At 37.6% G+C, this 23,014-nt stretch overlaps 1 protein-coding gene across 2 annotated transcripts in view; it reads left to right on the plus strand.

Moving 5' to 3' along the window:
* MRPS30 (mitochondrial ribosomal protein S30) overlaps positions 1–20,729 on the plus strand; it is a 35,317-nt gene extending 14,588 nt beyond the window's left edge. For both annotated transcript variants that reach the window (XM_032415254.1, XM_032415253.1), the window contains one exon: positions 19,686–20,729. In XM_032415254.1, the coding sequence (XP_032271145.1) occupies positions 19,686–19,708 (23 nt within the window). In that variant the 3' untranslated portion in view covers positions 19,709–20,729. The remainder of the gene's footprint in view (positions 1–19,685) is intronic.
* The last annotated feature ends 2,285 nt before the right edge of the window (positions 20,730–23,014 follow it).

Raw genomic sequence — 23,014 nt, forward strand, 5'->3', positions numbered from 1 at the left:
TCAGTACATCTGACTCATTTGGCGTGGTTGACCACTCCTTCATTCTTCATGTAGTGTTGTAGTGTCTCCTATTGCCTCCAATGAAAAATACTCTTGGTTTTCCTCCTTTCTCATTGACCATTCTTTCAAATTCCCCCTTTCTGTTCTTCCTCTAATCTTCGTTCAAATATTGGTATACCTCCAGGTTCTGTCTAGGCTCCATCTTTTCCCTGAATAACCTTACCAATTCCCATGGATTTAAATATATTTATAAACACATTCAGAATTATAATTTGATTTCAACTTTGTTTCTTATTTGAACTGTATACATCACCATTGTAACTGAACAAGTGTGAGTGATTATATTACTGGTGATTTTTTTCCTAATTTTTCAATTTTCTGAATTCCTAGAAAATACATACTATTTTTATAATCAGAAAAAATAATTTCATTTTAATTGAAATTAGTTATCTTTCTTAAATGGACTCTAATATGGATCAAACATTTTATGTCAGATTCCACTCCATCATAAACAACCTCATTGTGAAATTGTATTTGAAAAAGTATTTCTTGATTATATTAGTTATTTGAGAAAATGTTTATTCAACAAAATTCATCATATAAAACCAACAATAGCAATTTAAAAAAAAAAAAACCCAAACTGGGGAAGAATAAGTAATTCCACAAAGAATGAGAATGTATAGGTAATTATATTCCAAATATATAGACATGGTTACTGTCTTGGAATAATAAGTAGACTATTTGGCAGTAGTTACTATTTAAATAAGCTTATCTTTGCATTAAATGTAGCTTATATAAGTAGATAACTTTAGGAGTACTTTCATAATTAGCCTGCTTTAAATGCTTCTGTAAGCCATTCTTTTTAGTACAAATTAATCTCCATTTCTCAACCACATTTCTGTTTGTTCTTTTCCTCTGTGTAAAAAATACTGAATTCTGTCTCAGATCTTGATTGCATTTTGTGTTTGTTGTCATCCTACAGAATTCTGCATGTCACTTTGTAAAATTGTTGTAAATAGTATTTGACACTTGAAACTGGCTTCTGAAACTTGTATAATAGTTGTTAAGTCTGAGGTTTAATGTACAGGTTGTGATTTTGGCTTTCTACATTTTTAAAAGAAGGTTATGGTTATAGTAATTTGATTTGTTTCTAAAATTATGTAAAGGAACTGCCATTGGATTTTTTAAAATGCAATATTCTCTAGAAATGAATTAAATTGATGGGAATTCCAAGTTGATTAATGCAAATGGGATCTCATTAGGTTTTGTTTTTGTTTTTGTTTTACCTTTTTAGTTTTGGAACAAAATAAATGAAGTTTTACCTTAGTGCTCGCTTGGCAACATATATACTTAATCAGCAAAAGCCAATACATCAGCCAGTTTAGAAAAATTCTGAAGACAGAAGAAACTAACCATCTTTATTTTTGAATTAGATAACAGTGTAAATGGTTATAAACTTGATGCTTTAATATTTTAATTCAAAATACACCCTCAGAATATTTTTATGATAATTGTGTGTGATATAAAGATGCAAATTTAGCATCTTTTAGATGTGCTACATATATACAAAATGAGGATCATCATATTCATTTTTGCTATGGCCTTATGTCTTTTTTCATATTGTAGAGATATTTCATAATGCAGCAATATGTACCCCAAATAGCTTTAGAATGAACTAGCTGTACTTTTTAATTATCATTTTAATTCCAGGTTTGAATTACTAAAAACTGTCCTGATCTTAGGAAAAGGAAAGCTTGCATGATACTTAGCCACTTGGGAAATATTTCTTTGGGTGTTCTGCCCATGTAAAATAGTGCTTTTATTTGTAAACTAACAATATTTATGTTATAAGCACTTTATTAGGATTTTCTGAAGTCTTTCAAGAAGTGTTGTTTTGCAGTCATAAGTAGTACTAATAAAGAAGGTGGCCAGGATTTAAAGCTGAAATAGGCAGCAGGGACAATTTAGTTTAGCAATTGAGCTTTGTTTATGCTATTTATCTTTGCCCCACACAGTATGGGTTTTTTGTTTTAATTGTCAACAATAAAAGAGAGAAGGGTTATAAAACATCCAGTTTTCAGATTCTTTTGAAAAATTGTAAGATCTGGTGGCTCCAGGTTCCCATTCTACGCCAGGTCTACATACACTCTGCGTGTTAACAATAGACAGGAGCTGGAAATTATCTGCTCTGGGTCCCTTGAGAGGGGACATACTCTCTGCAGGGTATCACAGTCCCCCCCCCCCCACCTACTTATTTCTTCTCTTTACTTGGCCAACATCATTGGGCATACCTCACTAATTTCAGTTAAATGTTTTGTGCCTGAGGCATTGAGATGATGATCCGTGAGGTCCAGATTGCTCTTAAGAATTTGTATTATTGATGGCAAAAGTCAACCTTTACAATTACATTTTAGGCTTTAGAAATCTCAGTTTTTTAACAACAGATGTAATAGTAATGATAAATTCAGAGGAATTCAGTTTCATTTGAGAAAATTAAACAAAACCTGGTCTTTGAGTTGAAGGATGATATATATAGTTACTCAGCAAAACATACAAACTTCTGTTCCCTTCCTCTTCTGCTAAATGAATGGCAAAGTGAATCCAGATTTGTTTTGTTTTGACAGTTATCACAAAGTTGGGAGGAATTTTGTCCATTTTCATAGAATCAGAATTGGCAACCAAAAAATATTCGGACACTACACTGAGTATTAGTTTCTTTGTCTAACCTAAATTGGGTTGTCTCTAGCATTGACCTCCCCTGTTGTAGAATAGTTAGGATGCTCTTACAGAGTTGAGCACTCAGAGGAGATGCCCAAATGGTGACTCAAACACAGGCTGGCTAGAAAACTGTGAGGTAACCCATTAAAAAAGAAAAAACCCAAAACTTCAACTTCTACTTCCAGAAATGGTGGACTAGATTATTCTGATCTTTCTGCTATAACATCTGACCCAATATAACACCCTCTTGAGACATTAGAGAGCTAATAAGGTAGTGAATCATTGTCAAGCTGATATCTGGAAGAAAATGGAAATCCAGAAAGATGAGCCTGGTATTGAGAATACATTTGCTCTGGAGAGGGGGATTTGTTAATCAAGAAGAGGAAGCTAAGAGGAGGATTAACATTTTAATAGCTTTCGAGACCAGAAGGACAAAAGTTAGAGTATAAGACCTCTAAATTTGAGACTGGTAGAATTCTTTGGTGTGAAAATTGAAGGACCACATCCTAGCAGTAAGGGTGAGCCAGAAAGAAGTAGTCCATTCACGCAGAATATAGTTTACAATTGAGTCATCTAGACATCTCAGAAAAATCTGAACTTTTGAAAGTGGATTGATATGACCTGTGATTTCTAGTGTCCCTAGGAATCTGAAAGATGCAAATCTGGAGAAAGAGAACATTTTCTTAGGCCTCAAATTATTTTTACAAATAATTATTCAAATTTCAAATTAACAGTATCTCCATATAATAACTGGGCACAGGAGGAGGAAGACAACAGGAATGCAAACAAACAGAAACAGTAGACAATAGAAACAGACCCAAAGTGGTGGCAAATATTTGGATGATGAGATAGACTTTAAAATTAATATGGTTACTGTGTTCAAGGAGATAAAAGATTGAAAATTTCAGTAGAGAACTGAAAATTATAAAAAAATATTACTGAAGACTTGCAAAAGAGTCAAATATTTGAGAATTTTAAAAAAAGGAAATAAAATCAAGAACTCAAAACATTGTATTAGTTATCCAATCTGCATAATTAATTGCAGACTTAACTTCTTAAAACAACACACATTTATTGTTTTAGTTTCTGTGGGTAAGGAGTCCAGGCATGGCTTACCTGGGCCTGCTTCAGAGTCTCTCGCAAAGCTGCAGTCAAGGTATTTATTGGCCAGGGGGAAGGTCTCATCTCAAGGCTCAGCTAGGGAGAGATCTGCTTCACATGTATGTAGTCACTAGCAGATTGTTGCACTGAGGGCCTCAGTCCTTTCCTGGCCATTGGAAGGAGGCATCCTTCAGTTTTTTGCCATTTGGGCCTCTCCATTACAGCAGCTTATAACATGGCAGCTTGCCAGAGAGAACCTATAGAGAGAGTCTGCTAACGACTATTGGTCAGAAGCCAAGTCACTATGTCCAGTCCATAAACAAGGAGAGGGGATTACACAAGGGCATGAATAGGAGGAGGTGTGACTCATTGGGGACCATCTTAGGATCTGCCCCCCAAAAGATTATAAACACATCTGGAGAGAACTACTGAATTGGAAAGTCAGAATAAAATACTCATAATAAACGTCTTCATAAGCTTTGTTACTCTGCCATCGCCTGTAAGGTGGGGTTGGTATTTACTCATGCCCAGAAACAATGGCAGCAGTAGTGTAGAGAGAGGATAAATAGGGATATACGTTAATTGAATGTAGGAGTTTAGAAGTACGGAGACTAGGGACACCTGGCTGGCTCAGTAGAGCATGAGACCTTTGATCTCAGCCTTGTGAGTTCAAGCCCCATGTTGGGCATGGAGCCTACTTAAAAAAAATTAAGTTAAAAAAAAAGAAGTAAGGAGACTATTAGGGAAAGAAATGAGGGATCAAATGAGGCATTTAGGAATGCCATTTATTCTTGTTCTGGAGACCAGTGGATACCCAATCTATAGTACTCTTTATAATGAAGTCTACATAATTTGCAACTTAGCTGATATTTTTGATATTGATTAATAATATGCCAGCACATAATCAGTGGACATATGTGTCTATAAACTACTAGCTACTGCACATGATATTTTATCTTCCCTATTTTTTTTTTTTGCACATGATTTTCAAGGTGCACACATATTTATTTCTGAGAAGTATATGGTCCTCATGGGAGGATAATATTTGTAAATATATTTTAAATTAGCATACATTTCAGTAAATTGTTTAAATTTTTAAATTAAAAAAAAAAAACCTCCTAGATACAACTGCAGGTTAAGAACCAGTTTTAGTTTATCTCATAGGTGTTCTTTCTTTCTTTGGTTTAATTATAATGGAAAATCTCTTTAATGTTGATAGGATTTCTTTAGAATAAACCAGTGCTATATCTGAAAGACCAATTATAATTGACAAAATTGGATGAGAAATAGTAATATGGAAAATCAAGTTACCTGTAACCATTTGATAAACAAAGACCTCTAAACTAAGTCATTATAATTCTTTTTAAAGAATTTATAAATTTAATGTTCAATCAGTTGCATATTAATTTGAAAATGATCTCCAGCTGGATTCATGCTGAATAAGATCCAGAAGCTTTCTTCATCATCTGAATAGATGCACAGGAAGCTAAGGAGGAAAAGGAAAGCATATGGTGAGCAAATTTTTTAATGCCAGGTACTGCATTAACATTAAAGCATTCTACATTCAGCATTCATATTCATTTGAAACTTGATGAGATTGTTCAGTTAACTTATCATGAACTACTCAAGGGGACATATAGATAAATACTTATTTACAACAACCCTCTGTAGAAGCACTCTAAGATTTAAAAATGTATTTGTAGGGGTGCCTGGGTGGCTCAGTCAGTTAAACGTCTGCCTTCGTCTCAGGTCATGATTCCAGGGTGCTTGGATCTAGCCCCGCATCCGGTTCCCCACTCAGCTGGGAGCCTGCTTCTCCCTCTCCACCCCACCCATGCTCTCTCTGGCTATCTCTGTCACTATCTCTGTCTCTCTCAAATAAATAAGTAAAATCTTTAAAAAAATAAGAAAATGTATTTGTATATATCAAGTCATATCTTATGTATTAATGAATTTTTATCCCTTTAGGTGGAGAATAGATGAGCTTTATGATTTAGTTTAGAAATCAGATTTTCATACTGTTTTGTTTTTTTAGGTTCATTTAATCTGTAGAATATATTATTTTTATTATTGCTGTGAGATACGTGATCATTATAGAAAATTTGAAAAACACAGAAGAGTGGATAATCTCATGCTGTTAGCGTTTTGATCTATTGCCTTATATCCATGCATTTTTGTTGATATTTTGTGTTTTTGAGATCATACATGTTTTTATATTCTTATTTCATAATCACTTTCCCAAATTACTATAAGTTTCTGTATTATATAAATAGTCTTTTGGGGTATTTTGGAGGTGGTTGACTAATAGCAGTATTACGCACTAAAGGAGAAATAAACATGACATTTCCATAATATTCAGTTCACATTCATTTACAAGGGGAAAAAGAATCACACATTTTTTTATTATAAACACTTCAGCATGATAATTATATAAGATTAGCTAATGTGGGTGTAAATATATTTAATGTTGGAATAGTTCACAAGCACGCAGATGCTTAAATTCTGACTTTCAACATATTTGCAAGATTTCCGTATCTCACCACCTGGGTGTGATTCATAATTGGAAAATAAAGGTTCTGTGTATTTGGAAAGCCCTAAAAGAAGTGAAAATATCTATACAGTTATCCTCTGGTAGAGTGTAATTTGTTACAACCTTTGGAACCTAAAGTTTTAAATGTCAGTTGAAAGAACAATGCCAAAAAAATTCTTTCAGGCTAATTCTGTCACCTAAAAATGTAAAGAAGTTTTAAAATCAGTTTGGCAGTTGGATCTGAAAGTCGAGATTGAAGTCTTGCTTCTGTCATTAACTAGCTAAGTGATTTAGGACCAATCACTCTTTCTTTTCTTTTCTTTTTATTTTTTTTTTTAAGATTTATTTATTCATTTGAAAGAGAGAGTGCTAGCAAGTGTGGGAGTGGGGGAGGGGTGAAAGGATGGAAAGAGAGAGAGAGAGAGAGGCAGAGAGGCAGACTCCCTGCTGAGCGCAAAGCCCTTGCCTGGCTCCATCCCAAGACCCTGAGATCATGACCTGAGCCAAAATCAAGAGTCGGATGCTTAACCAACTGAGCCACCCAGGCGCCCCCCCACCCAATCACTCTTTTTTGAATTGAGTTTCTGCATCTCATCCATTGAGGGGATTGGATAAGATGGTCTGCAAAATCCCCCCTAAAATGATGCATGATGAATCAGTCTTTCTAAGCCTGTCATGGGCAGATGTAATTTGCCATTAACATTATTTTTTAAAACTTCTTTTTTAAACCTCCTGTTTCTAAATGACAAAGTGGTAATGTTCTTCTGCACTAGAGAGTTGTGTGGAGTTTGGCTTGTTCTTTCAATGGATTTCCTCCATTGTGATATTACTCTTTCCTACTTTTCTTCCTCATAGCACTATCTCCCGAGGCTAGACTCATAAACTTTTAGAATAAAAGGAAATTTAATGGTCATCAAGTCCAACTCACTATTCAATGCCCGAATAGCCCCTAAACACTCACACCAAATACTCACTCCTCTCTGGGCCTGAAGGATGAAGATGTATCCTCTCTCCCAAGGCTGCCATTTTCCCAATTTGAATGGTACTGATTACTAAACAATGTTTATTTTGAGTTGAAATTGTTTTCTTGTAGCTTCTTCCCATTCATCTTGGCTCTAACTCAATGGTTATTTGGGTATCTCCTCTATTCTTTTCAGCAGGTTCAAGTGTTTTTTAGCTTCCTGCTATGTTATTTTTTCCCCATTGAGGGTTTGATGCCAATATTTTCTCTGAAATTTTGGATATTTAATTCTTAAAGTCTAAAATGTTACAATGCTCAGTTTCCCCCAACTTGGCCAACTTCCCAATCAATTTTGAGATTATGTGGTCATTGTTTTACCAAGGAATTTGTCGATTTTGTTATGACAGTTATTTCCTTCTTACTAATTACAATCAGGCCTTTGTGTAGCTGTTCCCTTATTTCCTTTATCTTGTGAAAAAGAAGAGGAGAGCCACTAACATTCACTGAGTAACTACCATATGCAAAGTACTTAATCACATGCAGTAATGTCGTTTACTCTTCCAAACAGCTCTTCTTCAAAGGAAATGTCACTGTTCCTGTTTTTTGCTTCTCAAATGCAGTTCTTTGTATTAATGACAATAGCTGTCAGATCTCAAACAATACTTAGTAAATACTTGGTATGTACCTCCTAGAATGAAGGTAAAAGCATTTTTCAAGAAGGAAGGTGAGGTGCGCCTGGGTGGCTCAGTTGTTAAGCGTCTGCCTTCGGCTCAGGTCATGATCCCAGGGTCCTGGGATCAAGCCCCGCATCGGGCTCCCTGCTCTTCGGGAAGCCTGCTTCTCCCTCCCTCACTCCCCCCAGCTTGTGTTCCCTCTCTCGCTATGTCTCTCTGTCAAATAAATAAATAAAAATCTTAAAAAAATTTAAAAAAAAAAAGAAGGAAGGTGAATGTTTTTATTGACTTATTTTATGATAAGTTATTAAAGAAAATCATGCTGTTTATTCTTCTCCTTTTTTGCTATATCTTCATGAATTAGTTATTTGTATGAATGCATCTGTTTTATTCTACATATGAAAATTCATTTGTTGTTTAGTAAAACTCCCAGGAATTTTAAGCAGTTTTTTTCGTCAATAGTTTTTTTCCCTCTGTGGAGAGTAGGGGGATTGGCATAAGTTTTAAATTGTCCATATGGAAGAAATGTCTTCATTATTATTCTTGTAGCTCAGTTTCAAATCAAACTTACACTGCTTGGTTTTGTACACAATTGTGTCAAACTCATATTGAAATAGAAAACTGAATGGCTCTTATTCTACATTTGATCTAACTTGAAAATTACTGAAACACATGTTTGATAAACAAAGATTTCTTCAAACTAAGCATTTCACATCTCAAAGAGGTCACTATGCTTTCTAAAGATTCAAAAAAATATGGAGTATGAACCCAAACAAACACACATTTCCTGTCTGAGACAAGGAAACTGAAGGACTTCATAAAAATCTGTTGTTTTTTGTTTTTTAAAAGATTTTATTTATTTATTTGAGAGAGGGAGAGAGCACAAGTTGGGGGGAGGGACAGAGGGAGGGGGAGAAGCAGACTCCCCGCTGAGCAGGGAGCCCAGATGTGGGGCTGCACTGATCTCAGGACCCTGAGCCAAAAGCAGATGCTTAACTGACTGAGCCACCCAGGCACCCCTAAAAATCTGCTTTTTAAACCTTTTCCTACTTCTATTCTTTGCTAGGACCTGCATCCCTACCCCAGGTCTTTACACATGCCTTGTAATGTAAATTGCATATGTCCTCCCTGTAAGGGACAAGGAGTTAATGATTTCTCTAGAATTGGTAACATCTAAAGAAGTGATGAAGGAGCAGAAGGCAAGCTGAGGACATAGTACAAGCTGACACCCTGCAAACCACCCCTCCCCCCAATGGAATATGTGTGACATTTCTCTGTCACTCCTGGCTGTCCTAAAACAGGGAAGGAGAAACAAATGGTTAACTGATAGAGATCACAGCCCTGCAGGACACAAGTCTCCATCAGTTTGCCAATGTCTTAGTCATTTATAAGGAAAAAGCATTCTTATCAATTGCCTAACTTTCAGAGACCCATAACTCAATTTCCTGGAGCCCTAACATCACCCTCCCCTCCATAGAGATGTGAGAAACAAAGTCAGAAGGAAATGTAAATAAAATTAAATTTCTTTATAACCTGCAGCCCATTGACAAATACTTGATATAGGCAGTCTAACATTCCTCCGGGAAACTCCTGTCTTAATGTCAATGCTTTGCTAGAGGGAAAAACAACCTTAGCTTGACAATCAAGGCCTCTGGTATCCCGAGAGCCTTCTTTAGCTTAACAAAGCCCTTTTGGACACCTCCCTTTCTCCTTACCTGCCCCAGCTCCCAGGTATATAATCAGGCACCCCTCACAACCCCGCGCAGCAGCTCTATCAGCCCATGGGTTCTGTCCCTGTGCTTTAATAAAATCACCTTTTTGCACCAAAGACATCTCAAGAATTCTTTCTTGGCCGTCCACTCCAGACCTCACCAACAGGCCAAAACTACCTCAGAAGGACCGGGTGAGAATGACCAGATGAAGTCATCACACCCCACTGGCGCTAGACATCTCCACGCCAAGACCCCCTGACTCCAAGGAATAACGCTGGGGCCCTCATCTTTATTCTGACCAGTTCCTGGATGCCTGAGAGGACATGTACACCAGACCACTGTCCTCAACCCTGAACAGAGATTCTCATTCACTGGGTCAAAGACTCCCTCCTTTCCTTTCTGAGTCTCCTGGACACTCTGTTGTTGCTGTTTTCTCTATCTCTTCAGTAAACTCTGCTTTCACGCCCTGCTGGCTTGCATTTGATTTTCCATCTTAGGTGCTATCAGGGACCCTCTTGGCTAGTCCTGCGGGGACCGCTTCTGGGTCCCCGGAGCCCTCCTGCCTGCACCAGGTCCACATGGAACATGAATTTTGTCACTCTTGTTGAGAATGAAATACCACAATTTCACAGTGGTTTTCCTTCTGACTCAACCCCTTGCCCCTTCAAGTCATGAAAGGCTAAGATTCTTAATCACAGCACTCTTTTGGCTCCTTAAACTCTTTGGCCCCTGTGCTGCATTTACTGCTGCTGGCTCCCCCTCCTTGGTCCTGAAGGGCCATGCTCCATTTCTTCTTCTATTCTACCTTCTTCTCATCACCTTTCCACCTTTTTGATTATTCCTCACACACTCCCTCCTTGGTTCTCTTTCCTGGACTATGTTAAGTGTCATTAGCTCTTTGGTGTTTTATTCAGGTCCATAGCTTTACTTCTATAAAAACATATCTCGCAAAGAACCACAACCCTCTATCAGTACCTCCTGGATCACTGGACGAAGATGATTCCTGGCCCTCGCCCTTGACCCAATGAATGAGAATCTCTGTGAGTGGAGCCTGTATTTTTTTTATCTAGATCTCCAAATGATTATTATGTGCAATGAAGTTTGAGAAGTCCTGCTTTATGTCTTTTCCTTGGGAAATTATGTCCATTGTCATGATTTTAATAAACACATTCTTAATCAAGACCCTTGAGTTCTGATTACCAGCCCTGAGCTTAACCCTGTAAGTCACAATCATACACTTTGATGCTTAATGAGTATTTTTGCTTATAGGCACTTCAAGATAATTATATTAACAATGACATCTTATCTTTCTGCCCCAAAACTCATTTTAATAGTTAATAACATTACCATTTATTCAACTGCTTATGTAGAAAAAAGCAAAACAAAGTGAAAAACTTTATGTTCATCTTAGATGTTTCTCTTTCTTTCTTTATTCACCTCCCACACATCCAATTAAGCAAGACATCTTGCTGATTTTACTCCATAAATATTTCTAAAATCTATCCTTTTTTTCTGTCCTATGACTACTTCCCTAATTTAGGCCTTCATCATATGAACCATTGCAAAATACTCCCAACTGTTCCTCTTCTCTCAATTTCTCCCCTTTGATCCATTCTCCCAACATAATGTAAAACTGCAAGTTAAAAAAAGACATTTCAGTGACATGAGAATATTCTATAGAATATAATAGAAAGTCCATAAATAGATCTGATTACATATATGAATATAGTATATAATAAAGGATCATTTCAAATTAATGGGAAAGGATCGCAGCAAATAATATTGTCACATTGGCCAGCTAATTAGAATAAAAAGTAAAATTTGATATATAACATACAAGTTATAGCAGAGTAAAATACCTTGATTAAAATGTAAAAATAAAATTATGATAACACAAGAATGAGGTGATATAATTTATAAAAGCTTGAGGTAGATAAAGATAAAGAAGTCTGATCCCATAATCAGAAATGAAAACTATGCAGGGGATTTAGAAAATACTCATAAGCAAAATTTAAAGCATATCTCACAAATGTGTGAGATATGTAAAAAAAAATTTTACAACATATATGACTTTAATGAATAGAATAATGACTTAAATGTATAAATAGGCAATTCACTTAGGGAGGACTGCAAATGGTGAAGGAATGTATAAAAAATATTCAATATTTTTGAAGATAAAGAATATACTAGTTAAAACAATGATTAAAAAATTTTCATCCCCTGCAAAGATGAAAAATAGTAATATCCAGTATCATGGGAATGACAAAAGAGGTACTTTTGAATATTCTAGAAATATGCATTGCTGTAGCCTTTTGTGGAGAGCTCCTTTGCTAAACATAGGAGTCTGAAAATCCTTTGAACAGCAATTCCATGTATAGAAATTTATCCTTAGTGAAAGTTCTAGATACCTGCACAAAGAAGTATGTACAGTTTTCACTTCGTTGTTTATCATAGTGAAAATAAAAACTCACACAAAAAAATAAAAAAAAAACTAATTGTTATTTTCTAATTGGAAACCACCTGATTGTTCACCAGTAAGGGGTTGGCGAACTTAACTTTTCTCAATCTATATAAAAGGAATACTGCTTTAGTTTCTTAGAGCCGCCATGACAAATTACCACATACTTGATGGCTTCAAATGACAGAAATTTATTCTTGCACACTTCTGGAGGCCACAAGTCTAAAGTCAAAGTTCCGGCAGAGTCCTGCTCCTTCTAAAGGTTCTAGGGGAGAATCTTCCCTTGTCTCTTCAAGCTCTTGGTGGTTCCTGGCATTCCTTGGTTTATGCCAGCATAACTCCAATTTTTGCTTTGTCTTCACACAGCCTCCTTCCCTGTGACTGTGTGTGTTCTCTCTTTTAAGTATGCCAGTGATTGGATTTAAGGTTAACCTTTAATCCAGAATGATTTCATTTCAAGATCTTTAATTACATCTGCAAAGACCCTATTTCCAAATAAGGTCATATTCTGATGTTCCAGGAGTGATGGAACTTCCCTAATTTAGGCCTATGAATTTTGGAGTGATGAATTTTGGAGTGATACTATTCAACCCATGACAAATATTTATATAAAACTACTACTTAAAATGATGAAATGCATAAATACCCTTTTGGTCATATAATGTCTTACAGGAGCAGACACTGGTTCTCATTGATGGTTCAGGAAAATCCTATTTTAACAAGTCTATGACCATTAAGCTCTTTCTTGCAAATTATCAAAATCGTGTAGTGTTATATGTTGAATTGAGTCCCCAAAAAGATATGTCCTAATTCCTAGTACCTCAGTATGTGACCTTATTTGGAAAAAGAGGCACTACAGATAAAATCAGTTAAGATGAGTTCATATTGGGGGTAGGGTAGGCTCTTAATCTAATATGACTGGTATCCTTGTAAGAAAAAGAGACCTGGAAATAGGAGGGAGAACACCATGTGACAACAAGGCAGAGATTAAAGAGTTGTAGCTATAGGCCAAAGAATGGCAAAGATTGCCAATAAACCACAAAGAGACCAGGAAGAAGCAAGGAAGGATTCTCCCCCACAGGTTTCAGAGGAACATGGCCCTGCCTATACCTTGATTTTGGACTTGCAGCCTCTAGGCCATGAAATAATAAACTGCTGTTTTAGGCATCTAGTCTGTGGTACTTTGTTAACATAGGTAGTTTAAAAAAAAATCAAAAACCTCTAAGTTAGGGAACAGGGTATCTGAATTCTGAAAGCATCCAGCATTAACAAGTTTTTTTGAAACCATGATGATTGCTTTTATCAATGTACACTTTTTCCTTGATCCTTGAGGTACTTTTTAGCCCAGAAGTACTGTGGCTTTAAACTGAAGTTTGCTTAAAGCTACAGTAGAATGTCTTGGGATTCCACAACCAAAATAACAATTTTGGGGAGGACTAAGATTTTCCTAGATTGTGCCTAGTGTCAACTGGAATCTTTTGTGATCTGAAATTTCAGTAACTTGATCAAGAAAACTAAACTTTACACTAAGAGCAATCCATGGCTTGTAGCCAAATAGAATTAGTCTTACTCTATGCCAAGAAAGGGCTCAATTTTCAGCACAGGTAAGATTTAAAGACCAATCTTTCTCTGTCCCACTGTATCTCTCTCACAATCTCTTCCACCATTTTTTCCCCATTTCATTAAAATTAGTGTTCTTATGTAGTTGTTAATAGATCAACTAGTAGTTTTCTAAAATGTCCAGAAAACCAGGATACAGAAGTTTTGAAATGTGGGGCTTTTCCACGGCTATCTTGGAGAGAAAAAGGAAATCAGGCAGAACAATAGGTAGAGATACTGACCTAAAATGAAATAAAAATAGCAGGGATTTCTAGTTCAAGCAACGTAGTAGACTAAGGCATCAACCATTTTCTTCCTCTATTATAGATTCTTTATGAAAAAAATGTACCACAAAAGAAGTTAAAATATGACTAAGCTGGAAGGAGGGAAGGAAGGAGGGAAAGGAGGGAAGGAGGGATCAATCTATAAGCGGGAACCAGGCAGGGTATTCAAAGCTAGTAAGCACTGTGTGGTGCTTCAGCAGCCTGGGTGATAGCATACCTGGAAATGGACTGTGAAGGTTAAGTATTTAAACACTTGGTTGGGGAAAAGAGGCATGGACATGACTAAAGACTTGAGCTCAGAGACTGGAAAACAGACCTCACCCCCAATCCTAGTATAATCTGACTCCTCCAAGCGGCTCCTATCCATGAAAGGGACTAGAAGAAAGGCAATTCACAGAAAATGAAGTCATGTGGCCAAGAGATATAAGAAAAACAATAAAAATCCTTAGTCTCTGTATCAGTGTAGGAAATGCAAATGGAAATAATGAATTACTATATCATTCTCATTGGATTGGAAAAAAAGTTGGATGTCTAAATACCATCTATCACTTTGGATGTGGGGAAATGGGGGCTCTTGCGCCCTCCAGCAGGCATTTAAATTGATGTAGTCACTTTGGATTGCTGCTCTGTAGTGACCAGTGCAGTTGAAGATGAACATGCCCTGCGACACAGCAACTGCACTTCTAGATCAATACTTGAAATGTACTCTCGCTCAGGTGCACAAGAAGATAGGTAAGAGGATATTCCTTGGGACACTGCTTGTAGCGGGCAGAATGGAAAACCTCTAAATCTCTAACAATAAAGGAAGAGATACATAAGTTGTAATATGTTCATTTAAGTGTACTAACTAGTGCTTAAGTGAATGAATGTATATATGTATGAACATGAATGAATCTGGAAAAAAGCAAGTTGTTGAAAAATATGGTCAGTATCATCCCATTTATGTAAGTTTTAAAAATCCAGAGAATATTATATTGGTGGTGGGATTCAACATCTGTGATAAAATATAAAAATCTGAATTGAAAGCTCTGTACACCCTTCAGGATATTATAGTATGATAAGTCGGGAAGTAGGATAGCAATAGAGTGGGGTGGTGGGTATGTTCTATGGTTATGTTTGCTTAGTTATATTTGCAACATTTTATTTATTTTTTAAAAGAAGGAGGATCAAAAATATGTATGCTAAAATAAAGGTAAAGGTATATTTTAAGACTGGATGATGGGTATGTTGGTTCTCATTCAACATTTACTATGTTTTTCTGAATGCTTGAAATATATATGTAAGCTTTACATAAATACAGTGTTTTCTGCCATTTTCAGCCTATCGATAACCAGTGTTGTGGCTGGACTAGCTCTCGGAGTTCTTATGATTGCAAGATGCCCTCAGGAATAATAATAATAACCATCAGGAAACTTTGGGAAAAAGAAGGTTTATTACCTACAAGTCATGGAAATTACTTGGCCAAACAGAGAGGTTGAAGGGGAGAGGAATGTGAGCCTGGGGTTCCACTTTTATTCGGGTGGAGATTAGGGGTCTGGGGTTTCACAGTGTCACCTTTTTTTTTAAGTAGGCTCCATGCCCGACATGGAGATCCCCGAGATCAAGAGTCACATGCTCTACCGACTGAGCCAAACAGGTGCCCCAGGCTCACTCATTATTGGCAAATTTAAAACATAAGAGCAGGAATTTAAAGTGGGAAGAGAAAAAAACAAATGGCCAAATGGTCAGTTAAGGAAATCAAAAAAGATCTCTAAAACAAAGGAGCCTCAGGTGTGGGGAGACAGCCTGGCTCTCTATCTAGCTGTGCGGTGGACAAGGTGTTTATTAGAGATAGCTGTCTTTGAAGTGGATGCGCAGGCAGTCAAAGTGTAAGTAAGGCACTCATAGTACAGAAAAGAAAAAAACAATTAGCACTTATACTACGTTTATACAAATATAACTAAATAAATAACATGTTGTGTATAGCAAAAGCTGTGTGTGTGTGTGCGTGTGTGTGTGTGTGTGTGAGAGAGAGAGAGAGAGAGAGAGAGAGAGAGAGAGAAACAGGCAAACAGGCAAACACAGGCAGGACAAACTTCTGGGTAGCATAAACATGGAGTGATCCTAAGAATAAGAAGTTGGCCTAAATGTACAAACTTATTTGAGAATCCACATTCCCACATGATGATCTAGTACACTTTTCTGGTTTTAAAGTAATAAGAAGCCAGAGAGGTTAAGGGATTTGCCCAAGGTTACATATATGTTTGATATGGTATTAATACTAGGGTGCCCAGAGTAACTCTCAGATGATACCATTTACTTCCATATAGGAATTTTCCAGTTAGTATCAAGCTTGAGGCTCAAGTGATAATTAGCTTTTGGTAATTTTCACAATGTAAAATCAATCAGTTATTGACCTATTCTGTTTTTCAAGCCAGCATAGAGTCGTACTTGTGAGCCATGTTACATCAAAAGGTAAGTTGTCTAAGAGTTTGGCTGGTCTGTGTATTAACTACCCAACTTTTTGGATTAAAAGACTGTCTTATAATCTTTCTTTGACAACCTAGATAAATGGACCTGTGACTAGCAAAATGGAATATCTTCAGTGTTGTCAAATACTTTATAGAACCACATAGATTCTGGGCACAAGGGGCTGTATTTTTAGTAAAGGAATTATTTCCTCTGGGAAAAGTACTGAACATGGAAGCATTAAAATAAACGACAAGAGATGGAGGCCGTTTATTGTACCCATCCTTTTTGTCCTGTATTTGTAGTCACAAAGCATTTCCTAGGCATGGAACACAGAGCTGGGTATTAGGAAGTAAATTCTCGATATTCTGATAATTCCACTTGTATCCATTATTTGCCATATCTCATTTCTTCGCCAGAAAAGTGGATTTTAATGCTAAATAATCCAGAGATACAACATGAGAAGTTATTAAGAAGTACTTATTAAACATAGTTATTATAAGTCTTTAGCATTAATGTTTGTTTGAAAATGGTAAAAGATCCGCAACAGAGGGGCATTGGACATGGAGAAAGTAACAAAACATCTAAACGGGGGCTGGCTTCAGCAGGGAGTTGGAATCAGTGTCGATCTTACACATGGAGCAGTACTAGAGCTTACATGATATATTTGGAGGTCACAAGGCCTATGGCAGGAATGATTTGGGTGTCTGGTTTTCACCTGCTAAGACTCAGCTACTGGGAATGACTTAACACCTAGATATTGGGATCATCTGGAGCCATCTTCACTTACATGCCTGGCAATTAATGCTAGTGGTTGGCTGGGATCTTAGCTGGGGCTGGTTGACCAGAGCACATACACTTGGCCTCTCTATGTGGCCTGGGCCTCCTCACAGGATGGAGTAATTTTAGGGTAGTTGGACTTTTTACATGATGGCTCAGGGCTCCATAAGCAAGTTCCTTAAAAGAACAAGTGGGGGCTGCATGGCCTTTTCTGACTGAGTCTCAGGTCCCACAGCATCATTTCACTGTAATCAATTGGTCAAAGCAGTTCTGAGTCCACCGATGGTCAAGAGAAGGGGGCATTGAAGGCAATTTGGATTCCTGTTTTGAGCCTGACATAGGCTTTGTGAATTAAAGGCCACCGAAAGCAGGAAAAAAGACCACGAAAGGAAAATCGTGATGAGAAACTCTGCCCTCTTTGCTCAACAGGCTGCTGTGAAGGTATGGCTGTAATTAAGCTGTAGATACTGCTGCTTATCCACAGTTGCTTTGGAGATTTTTCTGAGGTGAGGTTCTCACTCTTGTTTCAGGAAGCCCTTGTTAGTAACGTTACATTAGCAGGGACAATAAGAACCCCTAACATCAGCCACGTTAAGTGGTCTCTGTCACCTGCTAGAAGGGAGAAGCCAAAAATGGGAGCTCCCCACAAGCTTACTTGCTGGTCCTCACATCAGCCTACTTATTGTGCATTAGATGACTCAATTCCTGTTCACATATCAAGTCTGCTTTTTACTGCGATTTCAAGTACTCTTCTTCCTTACTGTAGGTCTTCTCAATATGATATTGTCCTCCGGGAGTACTACCTGGCTTTATGCCTACCACAGAACCTTGGGGGTACTTGGCTTCAGGATCCCTGCCTGACACAGATCCTATGTCCTCTCAGGTTCATGAAAACAAGGCATTTTTGCGAAGACGCCGACCTACCCTCCTAGTCAAGAATTTTCCCTCCGGGTCTCACGAAGCCTCACAAGTCTTGCCAAGACTCCACAGTGCTTCCAAACATTTTTTATATCACAGAACACAAGTAAATTTATATTTACATAGCACACTGTTGTAAATAGAACAGGGCTATTTTGGTAGCAGCAACTGACTTACAGAGTCCTCGCATCCCAGGCTCCATCTGGCTGTGCAAAAGGATTCCTTTGTAATCAATATTTCCTGTAATTTTTTTAATTCTTTTTTTTAAAATTTATTTATTTATTTAAGAGAGAGACAATGAGAGAGAGCATGAGAGGGGGGAGGGTCAGAGGGAGAAGCAAACTCCCTGCTGAATAGGGAGCCCGATGCAGGACTCGATCCCGGGACTCCAGGATCATGACCTGAGCTGAAGGCAGTCACTTAACCACTGAGCCACCCAGGCATCCCAATATTTCCTGTACTTATGGCTCATTCTTGACACTCTTAATAGAGGAAATACCTCTGGACTAAGGCTCTGGAGACTGGGATTCCAACCCTATCTTTATGACCACTGGTCATGTGATCTTGGGCAAATCAGTTGTCCCATTATTTAGTGCTTCCTCTGGTCTCACTTCCCTTTCTCCATTTACTCATTTATTCCTCTGCCATTCTTCTCCCTATGAAATAGTTTTCATATTTTTCATTAATAATACTGACCTTAGTGTCCTTTTTATGTCAACAAAGCAGATCATCTTTAAGAGATGGTCCCTTCTTGCCTACAAAATGTTCTGAGTGAGGATTTAGGTGATTTCTATTTTGTCCGTCTTGCAATTTCTACAAGAAAATGCTGTTTGGGAGCCATCATAGAAAGAAACATGTCAGCTACTTAGAACAATTTCATGGGTTGAAATCCAAACCTAAATAAAAAGATTGCAGCTGCTCAACTGGTACCCCAAATCCTACAGTAAATTCACAAACACTTTTACTGCAACAGTGAGGGAAGGAAGCCTGAGAGAAACTTTCCTTTTAAGCAAAAATGTGTGACACAAACATGACATGATTCCACTTTGGTTATCTCTCCCTAAGCCCCATAGCTGAATATATACTTTTCTTCTGGGTGAACAGAGATGAGAAATCAAAAAACAAAGTCTGAAGATGAAGTTCTTAGAGTAAAGGAATCAAAAATAAGGTATGAGAAAGAATGATGTGGCTGAGTGTGAAGGTCAGTGCAGGGGTTATGGTGAGTGTAGGGGTCATGGTCAGTGGGTGGAATGGTGGCAGAAATCAGAGGAATTCTCTTAATACAGCATTCAAAGCTGAGCAAAAGCTTTCATTTTAGGGGGAAAAAAAAGTGAAAAAAACTTCCCTGACCAAAGATACTCAGTGTGATTTGCTGATTCATAGAAGAAAAGACTTTCTCCCAGTTTTAGAAAAGGATGTCACAGAAAGAAACCAGGACACAGATGAAGGCAGAACATGGGTTTTGACAGTGTGTCTTGGCTGACAGCAGTGTTTCTCTGCAGGGCCTTTTGTGGTCTACCCTTGAAGGATTGCCACACACTGGGTCTCCACTCAAGAGCTATGTCGCTGGAGGTGACAGCACTGGGTAAAGAGCCAGTTGCTGGCTGCTGTGGTTGGAAGAGTGAGGAAGACACAGAAAGAAGAAAAAGCCTGATGACACTGTACTGGGAAAAGGAACAAGACAGGCCCTAAGGATCAGAGGTACAAAGCCCCAGGACTAAAGAACCCATTGGTTACCTTCACTGTAACTGAGACCTCCATTGTTGATCTTGTCAATGTAGAAGGAAGTATGGACACGACGAGATGATTCATGATCATCATTCATGCATTTGCTTATTTATCGCATAGACACTTATAGCATATTACTGGTGGGAAATACTGAGCTGATCATGGAAGATCCCGAGATAACAAGATGGACTGCATTTTCAAGGAGTTCTCAGACCAGAGTGAAAAGGAAAGACTGTATTTCTAGCTATGGGTCATGTACCACAAATAATAAAGATTTGTCTCATCATTTCAGGCTCAGCCTTTTTCCCAGAATGATCTAGTGCTTTGTGTCCAAAAACCTTTTCCAAGTTTTAACAACAGTGGAAGAGGAGTGGGTGTAACGGTGTGTTAGTGGGTGTGGTAGGCTGAAAAAGAGCCCACCAAAGAGACCCACATCCCCTGGAACCTGTGAATGTTACATTATTTGTAAAAAAGAGCCTTTGCTGACACCTTGATTTGGGCCCAGGGAAACAGATTTGGGACTTTTCGCCTCCCACACAGTCAGAATAAATTTCCATGTTGTAAGCCACAAAGTTTGTGGTAACTTGTTACAGGAGCCACACAAAATTAATATAGTGGGGAATAACCTATAAAGATGTGAATATAGTCTTGTTGCTCTTAATTTTTTGATGACTACCATATTCTCAGTTATGTTTGGACATGTCTATTTATACTGTATCTATCCCTAAACAATTGTTCTTTTCCTCTCCTCTCTTTTCCTCCCTTCTACACCCCTTCATTTTTCTCCCCCGATCTTATTACACACATTGCCCCCCTTCTCACTGACCACATGTCACGTGTATCAGCATGCATAAATAAAAATGAAACAATATTGGTGCAGTGAAACAAAAGGCCTTGGTGATTCATCTAAACAAAGACAAGTATTTATTTATATTATAATGAGCTTCAAAGTCCTGCTTTGAAGCATAGGTTCATTCAAGTACTTGGGGTTGGGAACAAAGTGTTGAAAACTATAGCAAAATGGTGACTTGATTTATTTATAATATCTTTGCCATTTCTTCCACTTTTGAATTTTGGCATTTGTCAGAATTGGAGGCAAATCCTAACAAGTAACAAAGAGTGATATGTGATGCAAATAAAGGAAGGCTGATGTGTTAGCGGCAGCCCTTACATGGGAGGGTTGTTTGGACAACGACCATATGTAACAATTCTGTTGATATCACTGGCCAGTCTCTTCAAATTCAATTATGTTCCTAAAAAGACACAATTTAAATTATTATCCATGAACCCAAAGGTAAAAATTGTATTATCTGTTGATTGTTGGAGCAATAGCATTGGATGGAGTTGGTTGCATAATCACTAAGCACTTCCAGAAAAGTTCAGCAGCAATTGTATGCAGATTATCGGAACAGATGTTGGCTTCTGCATTACAAGTTAATTATGCCAACAGTTGGAATCTCTTAAGATTCTTCATGGTCACTCAAATCGTCCTTTGTTAACCAAATTGCTTAGTGCCAGAAACAATGCTAGTGACCAGTCTGATTTTGGCAGGCTATAAGCTGAGTGGTTAATCAAGGGTAGCATACTCACTTAGCCTCAAGGAAAAGGGAAGAAGTAAAATATCTTACTCTCTGGTCCCTGGGCCAACCAAAATAGAGCAAGGATTCTGGTTCTGAAGAGAGCATTCCATCATTGTCATTGTGGCTTCAGAGTGAATGCTGCAGTGAGGATTTTGGAGTTATCCAGCACCAGGGAAATGTGGGATGCAACTGAAATCACTGGAGTCAAATAATATGAGAAAAGATACTGGTTCCCTTCATGTCACCTGAATCACTGATGAACCTCTCCACAAGGTATCTTGCCATTCCTTGTCTGAGAGTTTTGCACACTCTTACTTGTGGTTTCTCCACATAAAACCCACATCTTTTAAAATAGTCCATTGATTAAATTATCCTAAATTGCCCAATTCAAAATCTGTTTCCTCCTAGACCCTGATCAGTTCATGCTGAGAATGTTCACCAGACAACATGGCCTTCTTGTTATTTTGTTCACATTTATGTGAGGCTTTTCCTTGGCATGTAGTTCATATTTAAATTCCAGGACGTATTGCCCTAAGACATAAAAACTCTCCTACATTATCACCATGCAACCTTTCAAATTAGCAAATCAATAGTAAGGTGACCCTACCATACAATCCATAAATCCCATTCAAATTTTACCAAACATCATATCAACATCCTTTTCCTTCCTGGGTCAGGATCCAGTTCAGAAACACACATTGCATTTAGTTGCTAGGTGTCCTCAGTTTCCTGCAGTTGGAAATAGTTCCTCACTTCTCCTGTCTCCCCTTCCCTTGACAGCCTTAAAGAGTCCAGGCCATTCATTATGTAGGATGGCTCTTAACCTGAGTCTGACTGATGTTTTCTCGAGACCAGACTCTGAATCCAAGAATGTATTCCTGCATTCTTGGCAAGAATATTAAACAACAACAACAACAAGGAAAAACAAATGTTCTCATTCTCCACGTACCACATCAGGATGCCCACAATTTCAGCTAATTTCCACCACTGGTTACCTGGTCAATTTGGTGTTTGCCAAATTTCATCAATGTGAAGTCATCATTTTCCCTCTGAATTTGATTTGTATTTTGTGTCAAGTTATTCTGACACTACCCCAACACGCTGTCTTCATCAAATCTCATCAGTTTTAGGATTTATTGATAGTTTCCATCTATCACTAGCACTGTAACAGTTGCCCCAAACTGATTATTCATTTGTATTATTTTTTATTTATTCGAAATAAGAAAATGTATTTATTTATTTCAGCATGGAACAATAGGTCCCTATTTTATTCAATAAGTTGTAATTCTATATACTCATTATTTATTTTGATGTTCAAATTATATAAGTTTTGACACGCAAGAGATCCTTCAAACTGACTCCTTTCAAAATATTTTTATTTTATTGCATAAAAAATGCCCCAACTTTATTTTTTCTTCTTTCCCTGTTTCTCCCTTGAGTCAGCCATGTCTCCAGGAAGCCCAGGTTCCATTCAGTGGAAAACAGGAGCGAGAACATTAAATACATACTGCCATGACTATTTC

Source organism: Phoca vitulina, unplaced genomic scaffold (genome assembly GCF_004348235.1).
Source record: "Phoca vitulina isolate PV1807 unplaced genomic scaffold, GSC_HSeal_1.0 scaffold17, whole genome shotgun sequence".
In the NCBI taxonomy this organism is placed as follows: domain Eukaryota; kingdom Metazoa; phylum Chordata; class Mammalia; order Carnivora; family Phocidae; genus Phoca; species Phoca vitulina.